This window comes from Echiichthys vipera (assembly GCF_963691815.1).
Source record: "Echiichthys vipera genome assembly, chromosome: 21".
Lineage (NCBI taxonomy): Eukaryota > Metazoa > Chordata > Actinopteri > Perciformes > Trachinidae > Echiichthys > Echiichthys vipera.
In genome coordinates, this window is record NC_139846.1 from 16,979,104 (window position 1) to 16,994,947 (window position 15,844).

The 15,844-nt window shown below is 41.4% G+C and overlaps 1 protein-coding gene across 1 annotated transcript; it reads left to right on the forward strand.

Annotated features, from left to right (window-relative positions):
• The first annotated feature begins 284 nt into the window (after window positions 1-284).
• Window positions 285-14,486, forward strand: ankrd33ba (ankyrin repeat domain 33ba). The gene is made up of 6 exons (XM_083936139.1): window positions 285-906; window positions 10,701-10,830; window positions 11,128-11,268; window positions 12,408-12,549; window positions 12,857-13,055; window positions 13,787-14,486. Exons 1-6 carry the CDS (start codon window positions 424-426, stop codon window positions 14,330-14,332), a joined length of 1,641 nt encoding a protein of 546 aa, XP_083792265.1. The 5' UTR covers window positions 285-423; the 3' UTR covers window positions 14,333-14,486.
• The last annotated feature ends 1,358 nt before the right edge of the window (window positions 14,487-15,844 follow it).

Consider the following 15,844-nt stretch of genomic DNA (forward strand, 5'->3'; position numbering starts at 1 on the left):
CTTTAGCTCCACTTTTTGTTTTGTTTTGTTTTGTTTTGCAAAATGTATCATACGTTTCCACTCGTGTGCGCTCGGACCGGATAAGTGTAACTACAACCCCACGTGGTTTCGTTTTGGGAGAGCGCGACAGAAGGTTTTCACTCCGTGGGACGTTCACGGCTCAGATGGGCGTATTGTCTAAAACTCGAAAATGACAGTTACTGACGGGCAACTGCACGCGCAACATGCTTAACTAGGCCTGACGCGGGTCAAGGAGTTTGTGTAATTTAGGCTCCTGTGGGGGATTTAAGTGACTCTTTAAGCTCGGGTCACGATAGTTTGGATTCCGCTCTTGTCTGAGGACACCCACAGTCCCATGCCCGCGCCCCGCGTGTCAGGCTGCACTCTATACCCCGTGGACACTGCCCTAGGCTCGGGGGTTAGATGGTGCTGATCACAGACGACAGGGATGGAGGAGGCGCTTCGTCCGTCCGGGTCAAACAGCTACGGCAGCAGCAGCAGCAGCAGCAGCAGCAGCAAAAAGTCGGGGGAAACATCCCCCAAAAAGTCCAACCGACCATAAACGAGCACCCGTCGTCCAACTGTGACGACGAGGACTACCTGGGCTCGTGCGAGGAGGAGGAGGAGGATGAAGAAGAGGACGACGGAGGTGGGGAGGAAGATGACGATGATTTCGAAGAGGTTGACTTTGAGGACTTAGAGGACTGTCGGAGTATCGCGTCGGACGACTCCTTCTACCCGCTGGATGATGTGTTCGCGGACTCGGAGCGCAGCCCGTCTCCGGAAAGCCCCGAGCCGCTGTCTTTCTTCCAGGCGTGCTGCAGCAACAACGCGGCTATCGTCCGGATAATGATACGGCATGGGGTGAAGGAGGAGGAGGTCAATGAGAAGGACAGGAATAACAGGGTATTAAACGCATAACACAACGAGTAACGTAACTGTAGGTTAGTCCACTTTGACACCAGTCTTTACCACATGAAAAGTTGTGCTTGTGACCTGAAAACAGACTGGTGTGATGGACAGGACAAGGCTCTGTTGAAGCTTTAGTCCAGTAGCTGAATTGGCTACAGTTGCAATTATAAATCAAAGTTTTTATTCAACACAGCATTTAGATCTATTTGCATTTGCATATAGATAAGTTATGAAGCAGGTAGGCCTCAGTGGTCTTGCTCAGGGGCACTAGATCTTTCTTTAGTAGGGAAGCACATCTTCAGACAGACAGCCTCCATCCCCTTTCTGTCACTCAACAAGTGCACTAAGTTCAGTTAGTAGTAAGAGCCGTGGAGTCAGTCTAGGAAGGCCTGTTGAAATGATAATCCCTAGGTCGCTGCAGTATCATAGGCCTGCTTAACTACATTACCCTATATTTCCAGGCTCCGACTGTCCTGCCTCACTGACAACACTAACATCTCTGTGACTTAATTGCAAAGATGAATTAATAATCACATTTATAATCAACTGGTTAAAAATCAAACAATCTGATATTTCAACCAGACAGGTTGGTTACCAGGCTGTCAGCTTGAGAATGCCACATTTAGGCTACATATTTACTTTTTTTTAATCATTATTTCATTGGTTCAGTTCATTTCTATAAGCGGACACCTTTTTATCCAGAATTCATAGCAAACTGTATTTTTTGACAGGTCCGAATGTGTGTGTGTGTGTGTGTGTGTGTGTGTGTGTGTGTGTTCACAGACCTCAGTTTTGCTAGAGCGAGCAACCTCAAGCTCCATAAAAACACTGAAGTCTCTCATGGTTAGCAGAACACACAATCCTCTGTGTGTGTGTGTGTGTGTGTATATGTGTGTGTGTTTGTATGTGTGTGTGTGTGTGTGTGTGTGTGTGTGTGTGTGCTCATGCAGGCACATTTATGTGTATGGGAGTATGCGCCTGAGAATGCGCATTTGTGTTTTTCTACTGTTGGATTTAATTTGTGTGAGTCTGTAGGAAAACCCATTATCGAGCAATAACATGACGGCATTAGTGTGTCTAAGTGCAATTAGAACAGTCGAGCTAATGACCAAAGATGCATTTTAAAGCCATAAATTACAAAATAGGGAAGTAGCAGTGCCTGTGGGTTGAATTATAGACTTTACCAACATCAGATGTGTAATCATTTACCACTTCAGTCCATTGACTTTAAATCACACACACACACGTTTTGTAATATTTCACTGAAGGTATAATTCATCATAAGAGTTTCGACTTATTAGAAAATGATTGGAAATCATACGGTCTCTGCAGTGAAATCAAAGCATGTATCCCTGTTACACCTTGTGTATCACTTCACTCCTGCCAAAGAACTGCAGGCCGGGTCAAAGAGATAAATCCATAATGATGGAACACCAGATTAGTTTTCATCCGTCGAGACATTTCGCTAATAGTAATTGAATTAGCTGGCAATGGGCACTGTGCTGAAGAGGAGCCACACTTTAACTTGTATTGTTGTGACTTAGTTTATTTCTTTACAATTTGATTCAGAAAAGAGTTGACAAAGCTATTTTTCTTATTAACAGCACATTGTTTTATAGACTACTCTCAACATAAAAGATAACTGAACTGAAGTTTTCTACCATTGGCAATTAAGGAGTGTGACTGCAGTTGCTGAGGAAAAAAAAAGTGTGCTTTATTCATTTACTTTCTCCATTGAAAATCTCCCAGCTGTTTTATGTTTTCATAGTACTGACCTTAAATCACAAATCCGCGTTTGTCACCTTGAGGCTGCCCCATCTCTCTTTATCTCCTCTCCTTTCTCATCATCCTTCACCACAACTCGCTCCTATTTCTCTGTATGTATGTAGTTGCTGATGAGGACATAGGAAGGAGGAGTACCAATGACATAATTTGAATGTTAAGACTTCTCCTCTTGTCTGTATGACATGGGACACTGAGGAATCCAGTTACGTGTTTGCATAGATAACCAGGATGTGACCTGTGACCTCAGGGAGCGTGCGTCTACCCAGACACAACCCCTCGATTGGAAACACATGTTGATAAGACTCTGTTAAGGTCAACATCCTGACACAGATGTCAACATCCTAATACAACCTTAGCAGACAGCCTGACAGGGTGATGTGCAAAACAAAGAGGCGTGTTACATCCCTGGCTTGGATTTGGCCAAATACAGCATATTTCCCCTTTCTACTCTTCAGAAGGGAGATTCTCAGTATAGCATAATGATTTAAGTCAAAGAAAGTACAGTAGAGGTTATGTCAAATTCAATTTACAGTATATTGTATATATATATATATATATATATATATATATATATACATATATATATATATATATATAAGTATTGTATTGTATTGTATTGTATATTAATAGTAGGGTTGATAAAAAAAATATAAATTATACAACGATTAGTTCCGACCAAGTAATGTGATTGGACAAGTCAGGCATGACTGGAACTTTTAAATACATGAATCACTCCGCTTTACAAGTGTTCTAACCGTTTAATTACATTATTGGCAAGTACCGACTACAAGACTTTAGCCCCGATTTTCCACTCGCCAACAGATGTTGGAGCTCCCTGACAAAGGGCCCAGATCGGAGGCAAAACAGGGTTGGCTCAGAGCTTGCACGTTGGCGTTTGAGCGCAATGTGCAAAGTGTTCAAAAACGCGAGCCGAGCATCATAGTTTGTAACAAGCTTTGCACTGCCAAGATGGACATATTTCCACAAATAACACCTGGTCTTTGAGCTGCTTTCAGACTTGGGTAAGTCTCAAAAATATAGGCTAAACATCGACATCCAGTCCAGTAGTCTGGAGAGCAGAAAACGATGGAGTGACGTAATGCTACTGTCTGATCAAGCTGTTGACTCGTCGGAATCACGCATGCCACCAAAGCGGCCATCAAAAACAGACTCATATTTCACTGGTTTCACAGTAAATGGAAACATACAGATACATGTACACGATATAGCTGGCCCGCGGCAACCTGTAGACCTAATGGCTTACATAAAAAAAGCAAGCCAGTGCGCAAGCTAGTGCGGAAAATGATTAATTAAATAAATAAACGAAAAATCATAATCTGTTGTAGCTTATTACTGTAAACCATTAAATATCGCTTGTAGAACTGCTGCCTAAAAGAAATATCATACTAGAGGTTGCGCTGGGTTACTGAATATCCTCACGGTTGTGATTTGCTGTGATACACCACGCTACTCTGAGAAGAGAAGTCATTTTTTGTAGACTTCTTTGGAGAACTAAATAGGCTCTTAAGTTGCCTATTTTATGTGACACACATAATCATGTGTGGCCTCTGTTGTCTTTGGTCTCCTTCAACAGGGAGGACCGGGTCAGTTGAATGTAGGCTCAGTAGATTTTTGCACCAAAGCATCCACAAGGGTCTGTTTGGCTCATATAAATATGCTCCAAAAAGAGGTTTCATGATAAAATGTTGAGCACATATCAACAATCCTTGTGGACAAAACATCTTGTGACACAGATTAAGGATAAGACACGCAGAGAGGATAAAAAAGTACAAGTCAAATATCCTGAAACAACATTTGCAAAAAATGAACCCAGAAAAGACAAAGATAACAAGTGTTTCATCATCGACCTCTAGGAATGCAAAGGAAATCTGATAGTCATCACCTACAGCTACAAACCGACACTTTCAATAAATGTTCCATGGCAACTGGAGAATACGTTTTGAGGTTCACGAGAAGGCTTAAACATTCAAAAGTACATTTTATTTTTCCTGAAATATGAAGCACCATGAACACCCAGTCACCACTCTTGATAGATTTTTTTCCAGCATGTTTTAAATGCCTATTTGAATCTGGTTTCAAACCATTTTTTTGTCTCAATCCAGCATTTGGAGCAAATAAAATCATACTTTCCATTGCCAAGCGGACATGTTGAAACTTGATTAACTGTAATCATGATCACAACATAATAAGTCAGACATAAACAGACAGTGTCTGTCCCCTGTACCCTCAGGAGACAGGGAGAAACAGTCCATGTTTCAACTAACACAGCCTGAATGCTTCATTTAGCAAGCAACTAAATGACAAGCCATTATGTAGGCCATAAGTATGTGTATTTAGTTAACCTTGTATATGATTATGGCACAGTAATTATATATATGCTGTCAGTGTCAGAATCCCTGCAGTATATCCTCATTGTTGTGACTGTGATAGCGGATGTGTTGGATTAAATTTCAACAATTTATTGCCATTGTTTAAATGCAAGTCAGTAAACATCAGGGTAATCGCCTCTGAATGTTAATATATTTAAATATACAAATATCAATGACATCCTAAGGCATCCTAACTTCACATGAAAACTCAATAAATACACGCACACACACACACACACACACACACACACACACACACACACACATAATTCAATCGGCTTAAAAGGGGCCACCCACATGACCACACAGATACAGTGCAACAAATCCAACCACAGAGCGTCAGGCAGGCAGAAAGTGAAGCTGACCAACACGCAGATCGACCATCAGGCAAGCAGACTAAATGACGCACTGACAGGAAGAGGCAGAGATTTGGCAGAGCAGAGGTTAGCAAGCATGCTGCTGCTATAGCAAATACAGACGAGTGGAAAAATCAAAGCGACAGTCCAACACATTTGATTTGATACAGCCATGTGAACGCTCAGCTGCAGACGGAAACACAGTTAACAGGGAGGCTATTGACAGAAACACAGCCCAGTACATCTATGTCAGTCCTGTGGTGTATGTGATTTAGGGCGGTCTAGAGTATATTTGCCTCTGTGTGTGTGTGTGTGTGTGCATGTGCATGTCCTTGAACAAAGATGCACTGTAAAATGCCAAACGAATGCAGCCATTTATGCTTGATTTTCTGCACCACGCTGCAGAGAAACAGGTTGTCTGCTGCTTGGATGATTTGTGGGATTAAGCTTCAACCGGTACTTATATGGAAGTAAAAGATACATGGGTTGGCATGGTTTTAGACCGCTAACAACTGCGTCCAGGTTTTTACTATAGATATTATTATAGTTACTGGAAGTGTGTCTGTCTCTGTCTTTGTCTCTGTCTTTGTCTCTCTCTGTCCATCTGTCCGTCTTTTCTTTCTTTCTCTCTTCTTTTCTTCCTCCCCAATCGGTCAAGACAGATGGCCGTCCTCCACAGAGCTGGGTCTGTCTGACGTTCCTGCCTGTTATAGGGAAGGTTTTCAACGCCACCGTACTCTACGGGGGAATTGTTGGGTCTATGTAAATCATAAATGAGTCATAGAGTGTTGTCTATACCTAGTCTCTAAAGTGTCCTGAGATAGCTTTTGTTATGATTTGGCACTATAAATAAAACTGAATTGAATTGAATTAAGCCCTTATTTAGGAAACAAGATTGATTTTTTAAAGAAGTCACATTGGGGAGTGCACGAGGGAAGCTGGCTCTTGGTTGGAGGGCTAACATTGGACATTATGGGGAGATTAAACAGGTCGGGAGGCTATCCTAAATGCTACATTTTCCAGCAGTAGCAGAATGATAAACATCATAAGGCATGAAGAAAAGGTTAACTGGACTAATAAGGATTAGGACATAGTTTGTTTGATTAGTTCCATCAATTTAAAACCTTTAGGATGCAAAAAGTGTAAATTGAACTTCTTACTTACACTTAATAATTCCAGATCCTCTTTCGTGTCCGTACAAGCCAAAGTCGATCAATTCAAACATGTTCATCTGAAGACGCTAGGGTACTTGTTCAAACATATACGTTGGTCTGATTTACATGATTTAATTAAGATGCAATTGATAACATAGTTGGACATTGTTGGTTGTGAATCCTGTATTTATTGTGTGTTTATAACAAACGTTAAGGGTTACAACGGGTAGTGTGTCATCCTCGTTGGAGCCAATTACTACTGCATTCTCACATCCACTGTAGATGCACGGTAATGCCCGTCTCCCTACCCCCCCTCTCTGTCGCTGACTGATACAGCTAAGCCTTTCTATTCCTAGCCCTGGATATTCCCCAGATTACTTTGTGAGTGTGAGTGTGTGTGTTTGTGTCTTTGTCTGTTTGCATATGAGCTAATAATAAGTTGACCAGAATTTACGTCTGTGCCAGCGTTCAGACGGTATGAGAACCCACTGACCTTGATTGCAAATGCAAGTTTTTAGATTAAATACAATTTCAATTAAAATGTATTTTTTCGCTGAGGAATATTTATGTAACCCCCTTGGTTTGTTATGGCATATGGACTCATTTGGCCAAAATTGTCATTACCGAACATAATTTACAATTTTCAAACTCACCAGCATGACGGATCCTAGATGTTAGATAGTGAAAGTGAAAATAATTGTATCCACATGGATGCACCAGAAATAAAGAGATTGCTACCCACATGTGTTAGATTTGAGTGATCTTAATCCAGACAAGCAGTTTTCAGCTTTGATACTATCAAGAGATCGAATACCACTTCACACCACAGGGCAAACGTAACGTATACTACTTTGTACTTTACAAGCTATTGTAAAAGTAAACCTGCACTTCCATCAATTGGGGGCTAATGTTACAGAGGAGATTACAGTCAGGGAGGGCATATGTCTACGTCCATCAGCATAAAGTAATGAAAGCTTTAAAATCACCATAGTGTGCATCTTCATTCGGCCTACATACAAAATACAAAATCCTCCCAAAAACTGGTGATCGGTAAGGATTTGAATCTCTGTAGTGCTAAAAGTCCCTTCACATTTTACTGTAGCTCTTTCTCACACACATGCACTGCACACACACACACACACTCATCCATCCCTGGAAGTACCTCTCCTGTTTGATTCAGGGTTGTTGAGCTACCTGGTGTTGGTATTTTAATCCGTATAGCATCACAGTTAGTCACTGAGGGGGTTATATTATGTATATTATGTTGTATTACGATTGCATTTTCCTTAAGGAATAGACACACATGACTTGGAGCCAAATAGATTTAGCAAACTCCCCAAATATAGAAAAAACTGGAGAAAAGGGTAAAAAAACAAAAAGAACGAAAGAAGAAATTAAATGATAGTACAGCGTGAGAAAGGTTCACAGAGAAAATAGGACATTGCAGACAACTGAGATTGCTCCAGACATGCTGCAGGGCATGCTGCTAAAGTACAACACAGCAAGGCTGGAGGCTTGCCAAGAATGTGTGCGTGTGTGTGTGTATATGAGAGAGTGGAAGACATACAGTAGACAAGGTCTACACACGTAGACTCGACACCAGATAGAGCAATCTGGAGCCGGGCCAGTGTAAGTGTACTTTCAGACAACTCAACTTACTCTGCAGGACCTCTCTCCACCTTTACCCCTTAAAACTCTCAGGGCTGACAGCACTAATGTGACTACATCTCCAGTTGGCTAACAGCCTGGCTTGCTTCAGCAAAGTTCAGTTTGTCTAACAGGTGAAAAACATCTTCTAACTGTACATGTGCAGTAAATGCTGCAAGGCATCGTTGTAACCCAGGGTTCAGTCTGATACAGGTTGACACAAGTAAAGGCAGGGGGACAAGGAATTATCAAACCATCATGTGTGCCACTGTTAAATTGGTCACATGTAACATTAAGCTGACACAGTCTTGATCCTGATTAATGAAGGATAATGGAACCAACTTTGTCAGTTTTGTATATACTTCAGGCCCTCTCTGTACCAATCATTATTATATGTATTCATTCCAGCGAGACAGAAATTTTGACTACATCCATTCCAGAGTTTGAAAGATTACCGGAGTAACACAGTGTACTCGGGGGGGAAACAAGATTAGAAACCTGTCGCGTTTGAGTGCTCTTATGAAGAGAACATTGTGGCCCAGAAGCAGGCTCAAAAATCAAGGAATATCAAACGTGGAACAAATTGGAACAATTTACCTAAATATCATATCCTAATACTTGACTCTTGCGGACTCTCGGCAAACCTCCGATGCTCCGAGCTCTGTGTGCTGCGGCCACGAAGGGAAGCCACCCTTCATCTGCAACCACTGCCCTCATTGCAATAACACAAAGCTGGATTTAAATCAGCAAAGCTGTTTAACTGTTATGGCACAGGTCTGATATTCACATGGCATAAATATGTACAAAGATGTTAAATACCTCACGGTGTTATACGGACAGAGATCTCTCCTGTAGTTTAGTCAGTTTTTCTGTCATTTTCACAACAACTGGGAGGTGTTTTAATCACCTGTTTGTGCTTGGCATACTTCATCATACCTTATGATTTTAGGTTATGTACAGCATGACTTACCTTAACAACCAGGGATCTGATTTTTACCTTTCACTATTTTTTAAATCATTGAAAGAGACCTTAAATTTGTGAGAGTCAATTGGATTGGATTTATTTTGTTTGTGGAAATACAAGGACTACATGAAAAGGGCTACACTTTACGTGTTAATTACTCTCAGCAGGCCCGTGTAGCAGAATACATAAATATTTGTCTCGCAGCTGATGCACACACTGTCTACGTGCGTTTTGACACAGAGTAGGTCTGAGTGGTTGACCTTTCCAGCACACCTGGCTTTAATAAAGCACTCATTACTTTGATGATAATTAATTAATAATTAAGAGTCCCTGGAGCACTTCTAGCTTGCCAATCAATAGGTTGTTCTTAACAACACATTCATTGTTTGACTTTATTGCAAGTTCAATTTTTCTTAAAGAAGTTGAAACACAGTAATACAATAATTTAACATTTTTAATGAATAACTCATAATATCCACTGTTTCGTCACTTGCCTAGAAAGTGTTTCATGACTCTAACCAATTGAAGAGAAGAATAGCATGTTTGACCTTTCACATTGAAAACAAACCCCTGAGTTCTATTTAAAAGAATTAAACGCAGTGCATGTCAGTTTTATACCTTTCATGGAACAAAACAAGACACCTGTGAAATATGACATGGAATGGTTGCTGTGAGGAATGAAAGGTTGGATAAACATTTAGAAAAAAAAAAAATTACATATTAAAAACAGACTGTGCCAACATCAGCTATGAACAAATATACAATGTGATGCCTCCTGCGGGTGTCTAATTACATTTTATCTAAGGCATTTCTTGTTAAATGCAAGTCATTTCCAATGAAACTTGCATTCCAAATCACTATTTATCCACCTGTGCTCCGGTCATCCAGTAGAAAGATCTCTTTCTAACAGAAATATGTAATGTATAAAAACACTGTGTATATGATATGTCGACTGAGAACTCTGTGTTCCTAAATTCTACTCGCAGCTTTCCCCCCATCACTCCTCTGGTGGTAAACTTGTTTGTCTTGGCTGATGAAGTGTGCACCTTCCGGAAAGTACCCAACTTTTACAGGAGTTTTCCAGGACTCACACACACCCGAACTCAGTTAAACTCACACTCGCAGACTAACATTTACACACACACACACACACACACACATAAAAGGGATCCTATCCTGGCATATACACACAAGCGTAAATACACAACACCATCAGACAGAGAGACAGGTTATTCTTCCACAGAGTTCAAAACCATTCGCAATGAAAAGATAACGGAAGTCACATTTATTCAAGGATATTAGTTTATAAAGATTCACAGAGGTCTCCTGTTCTTCTGGGTTTCTACTGACACGGCTGTGATCATATTTTTCTTCATTCCGCTTCCTATATGTCAGCACTTTACTGCGGTTTTGATTGATTTCCTCCCTTTTTCTGCTGATTCTCTCTTTCCATCTTTTCTCTTATAAGTCCTGTCCCTTTTTTGTGTCTCAGATAGGGCTGTTGGTTGCGTGTTACCAAGGTTTCGTGGACGTCGTCATAGCACTGTCTCAGTGTCCGTATCTGGATGTCAACTGGCAGGACAGCGAGGGGAATACAGCTCTCATCACTGCTGCTCAAGCAGGTAACACACAAACACGCACGCACGCAAACACGCACACGCACACACAGGCACTGACAGGCTGGTTCAGAGCACTGTTGAACCCATGCACACAAAGATGCAATGAAGATAAAACAAAAAAACACACGTCTGCACTCGTACTGTACTTTTTGAGTTTGTTGTGTGAAAGCGAATGAAGAGAAGATCTTGCCTGTCCAAAACATGATGGACAAGTGTGAATGATCCCCAGCAGACGCCGTGTGTTTCCAGACTGTTTGTTGTGACCTATAGTAACTACTGTTCACCGCTCTTTTCCTCCAGGCCACATAACAATCACTAACTACCTGCTGAACTACTACTCTGGGCTGGACATAGAGAGGAGAAACTGCCACGGCTTCACCGCTCTGATGAAAGCTGCCATGCAGGGCAGGGTGGAATGCGTACGCTCGCTCATGATGGCAGGTGAGGAAAATGTGACTGATGACACTAAATGTACAAAACTCTGTAGCAATCAGAAAGATGGAAATGTGTCGATTTCACACACAGGCACACCTGTCTCAGAACTGGGATGCTTATATGTCTGTATTAATTGGGAAGATTATATTGATTACAACCACGAAATATGTGATTTTTAAGTTGGTTCTGCCATTACTCTGCCATCAAGGCTGTTTAGAACGATCAGTGGACAAATGGACACTTTGAATATGTTAACTAACTGATATCAAATACCAAATCATCAGGGTTTCATTTTAAATTTAACAATGGGAATGACACCTTTAGATATACAGTATATGCATTTTTTTTTTTAAAAATTCAATATCTTTAAAGCAATTCTTACCTTTCTGGCATTTTAACACTTTTTCACACTCTTCTTAAAATGCTCCTTATAAGCGTATGGCACACTAAAATGTAAAAGGTATTAAAACTCATCAATATTCAATTCTCATATATTTCTGATAAAAGTCTGACCAATTATTTTATTTGGTCCGTATAAAATTATTTGCTGAGCTTCATGCTTGTCATCCGTTGCCTTGTTTAATTTGGGCTGATCATGCTGCGTTCGAGTGCCATGGGAAGTCCAAAGTTTCGGACCTCCAACTAGGCAAAATGCACTGGAATGCCTGTCAAAGTGGAACCTCCTACTAGTGAATTCGGGGTAGGTATATCTCCCCCGTGTTCATCAGTAGGAACATTAAATTGGAAATTTCGGACTTCCTATTGCACTCGAACGCAGCATTTCTCTCAGCAAACATGTTGGGGGAGTGTCAGAGGCCTGCCAGGGGAAAGAGGGTGAGACTGGAGGGAATGGTTGGGGCTGTTTTTATACATGTGTGTGACATGCAAGAACAGTAGGAATTGCTTTAACTATTGCAAGAGTTGTATAAGGGTGGCGTGCGTAAGTTGTCCTGAATATAGAAACAAATAGCAGCATTTGCAGACAAACGTTTATCTTCAGTCATTGATTTGCTTTCCTCTTTACTCGTGATACATGTAACTATTTCCAAATTTCTACCTACCTTAACCCATAGCTACAAGTTTATCCACCGTCTGTTTGATCCTTTCTTTGACATATTTAACCCTCTTTATTGTGTCACCACCAGGGGCTGCCTTGAATGCCAGGGACTTTGGCCGCAACTTCACTGCGGTGGATTGGGCCTTCTTTACGGGGCGTTATGAAACTGCCTGGGTGATTGCGCGCCTGATGGAACGGCCCTGCGCGCGCCAGTTCTGTGATACATACAGGTAAAGTCATAACTGGATCATTGTTTCTCTGTATGCCCGTCTCTCATATACCAATATCTGGAAGAGTGATGCAAGTACAGAAGATGAAATATTACAGATGCATTAAGCAACACATAAAAAAAGTGGCGCTTACATCCTGCACTGATATGTAGCACTCTGTAGTTTGGCTTATGTGAAGCTAACCCACCTAGTTAAGTCTAGCTGTTCTGAGGTTGCACCCTCATGGTGGAATGTACTTATTGGAAGTAACTTTGGATAAAAGTGTTGGCTAAATGAAATGTAATGAAATATCAACTTTGCTCTCCAGTCTAGAGTGGCCCCCACTGGCATCACTGGTGGCCAAAGCCCAGGAGCCCCGTGGCTGTTTGAAGCGCCTGTCGGACACCGTGCGAAATGTCTTCAACATGGCCAACGTCACCAACCCTGAGGATGAAGGTGTCATCGACCACATGGTTTCTATAACAACTGCCATGAGGAGCCCCGTCATTGCTGTGGCATGCCATACAGTGAGTATTTAAGCTCTAGATCATGTTTACTCTCCATTATACACAAATTCATTAATCAGCATTGTAACACATCAACCCCAACCCACATGCCCCTCACTTTTTGCCCCTCACCAACAAGCGCTTTGCAAATTTAAGCTGAGATAAGGGGAAGTAGGTAACTACTCTTTGTGATAGTGGAAGGATTTGGAACGGAAGTCTTTAAAGTTGCTCTCCTTTGCATTATTCCTGGCGGTGTCAGTACATACTCAGCATACTTGCAGATATCAGAGCTTATTTTCTTATCTCCAGAAGGAGTCAAGCATTTTTGTACGATGTGGAAATAACCTTCCACAGACTTCAGCTTCAACAGTCCATATTTGTGTTTTTGTATCAGTGTAAAAATGACTTCTGTTCTTGTGATTAACAATTAGTAGAATAAAGCAGTAGTAACAATAATGATAAGATTGTTGTAATGGTGCTATTAAAGGATAAATGATGAATCAGGCGCTAATTTATTTTTTAATGTAACAGCAAATTCTCTGCTTTTTTCATGGGATTTACTCACCATAAAATTATATAATTAACAGCTGCCTTATCTGATAAGCTTTTATGCAAGATTAACATTACTACGGTACTGCAAACAAAAGAGAGGCAGAGAATACTTCTATTATCACTATTTTTGCTACAGCAGTGCTACTAATACTGATATTATAACAAGTAATACCACTCAGGGACCATTGATTTTGTTTCAGGTGTGTCCTGACAGCCCCCCAAGTGTAGGAAAGCGGCGCTATGCAGTTCCTGAGATCATCCGCCAGCAGCGCGCCAAGGAGCTCCGCTCCATCAACCCTGACAGGGTGGAGAGCCACCTCAAACTCTTCCAGAACTCCCGAGTCACAGTGGTGGCCAAGAATGCAGCAGACCGCCGGGCCAGCCTTCAGGCCCAGAACCTTGCACCTCGACACAGGAGATCCAGCATGAGCATGGTGGCTTGTAGCGAAGCTCTGGAGCTGCGGAGAACCAGTCTGCTGCCCATGCACATGGTGCTGAGGAGGAGCAGCGTCAGGCCGGGGTTCAGCATCCCCAAAGTTAGGGTGTCCAAGGCCCCCGTGCCCACCTATGAACCAGAAAAGATCCGAAGGAAGAGCAGCAACAAAGATGGAGGGGGACACTTGCTGCAAATACCAAAGTGGCGGTACAAGGAGCTAAAAGAAGAAAGAAGGAAAGCCGAGGAGGCAGAGAGAAGGAGGCTGGAGGCTGTGACCAAGAGACACCTCGCCGCCGGCAAAAGGAAATAATATCATTGCCTCAGGAGATGCCATGTACTGTACACTACGCCAAGAACAGACTAAATCTGGACTGACAAGGCTTTAATGTTCTTCAATAAAATATGAATTATCAGCAGTGTTCTGTGAAGAGGTCAGGAGACTGAAGGCTGCTTTTGTCTGCTCAGTTTTACAAGGGGTTTGCCTGTTGCCCTCTTAAAGATGGCTGCCGGATCTTTGACAGGGTTAGAAGTGCACGACGCCCATTCTCCTTTATGATGTCCAACCGTGAATACCCAGGGGATTTGATACTTGAAATGTTTTTAGCTAACTTATTTTTCATATTTATTGCTTTTTTGATTGATGGCCTAGTCCACTTTTTGCTACATTTTGGGTGCCCAAGACAGCAGTGTTTTTGTAGTGTGTTACACCGTATCGATTGAGCAGAAGACCCCCGTGAACATTCTCTCGGACTGTAACCACGGCAGAAACATGTGTGTTCATGTTTCTGCCTAAAAAAAGGAAGGAATTCATCAAAAATGTTTTGGAATTTTGTCTTTAAAATACTCAGTGGAAAATACTACAGCTAAACATAAGCCCATATAATATTTAATAGCATTTGACAGCAATAATTTTTGGATTATTTTTATTTTGCTTTATAATGACCAAGCCATGAATGTATTTCGCATCTATATTTTATATTAGAGATTTTAATGCTTTTTGATGATAAACGTTTTATTTTTTATTCAGTATAGACTTTTTCACATATAAACAACTATGTTTTCTAGTCCCGACGTTTGAGACCAAGACTGAAATGTAAAGCACTATTGCGATGTAACAACTTAAATGTTACCGCGTGGGAAGGAATGTTTACATTGCATAAACACATTCACTGCGACGAACGCAACTCTAAGATTGAATTTGGTGTATACAGGGTACGGATGATGTGAACAAAATAAACACTTCTGCTGACAGCGAGTGTGGATGTGATTGAGCCAAACATTGATGCTTAATTGCTGTAATAATTCCAAATACCCCAGCCATGTTGTGTTGGAAAATAAGCAAATAATGTTGTTTTTCTTGATTTTCATAAAACATCTTAACACAAGGGGCTTGCGTTTAATCTATTAAGAATTGTAGAAGGGTTAGCCTCGGCCAATGTGACAGTACAAGAAGCATTGAAGTGATAATCCCTGACATATGGACCCTCTGATAAAAACACAGTCAAACCATCATAGAGCAAGAGGTCAGCACCCTGTTTTAACATTAGAACAGTGTAAATAATGGGGCGCAAAATAGCCGTGAGTTTAAAACACACAGAACCCCGGGGAGAGCGGTGATATAACATTGTCAGGATTCTTCAGAGCGCAATTTCACGGTGCTCACCCCTCATGGCGATTGCAGCCTAAGTGCCATCCAAGAGCGTGTGTCTAATATACATGGTGATGAGTTGCTAAAGGGCTTACAAGGGCACTGCGCAGCCAAATCATTTCTTCGAATAAACTTCATTGACTTCAGAGTGTCATCTGCTCAGATACCGCCCAG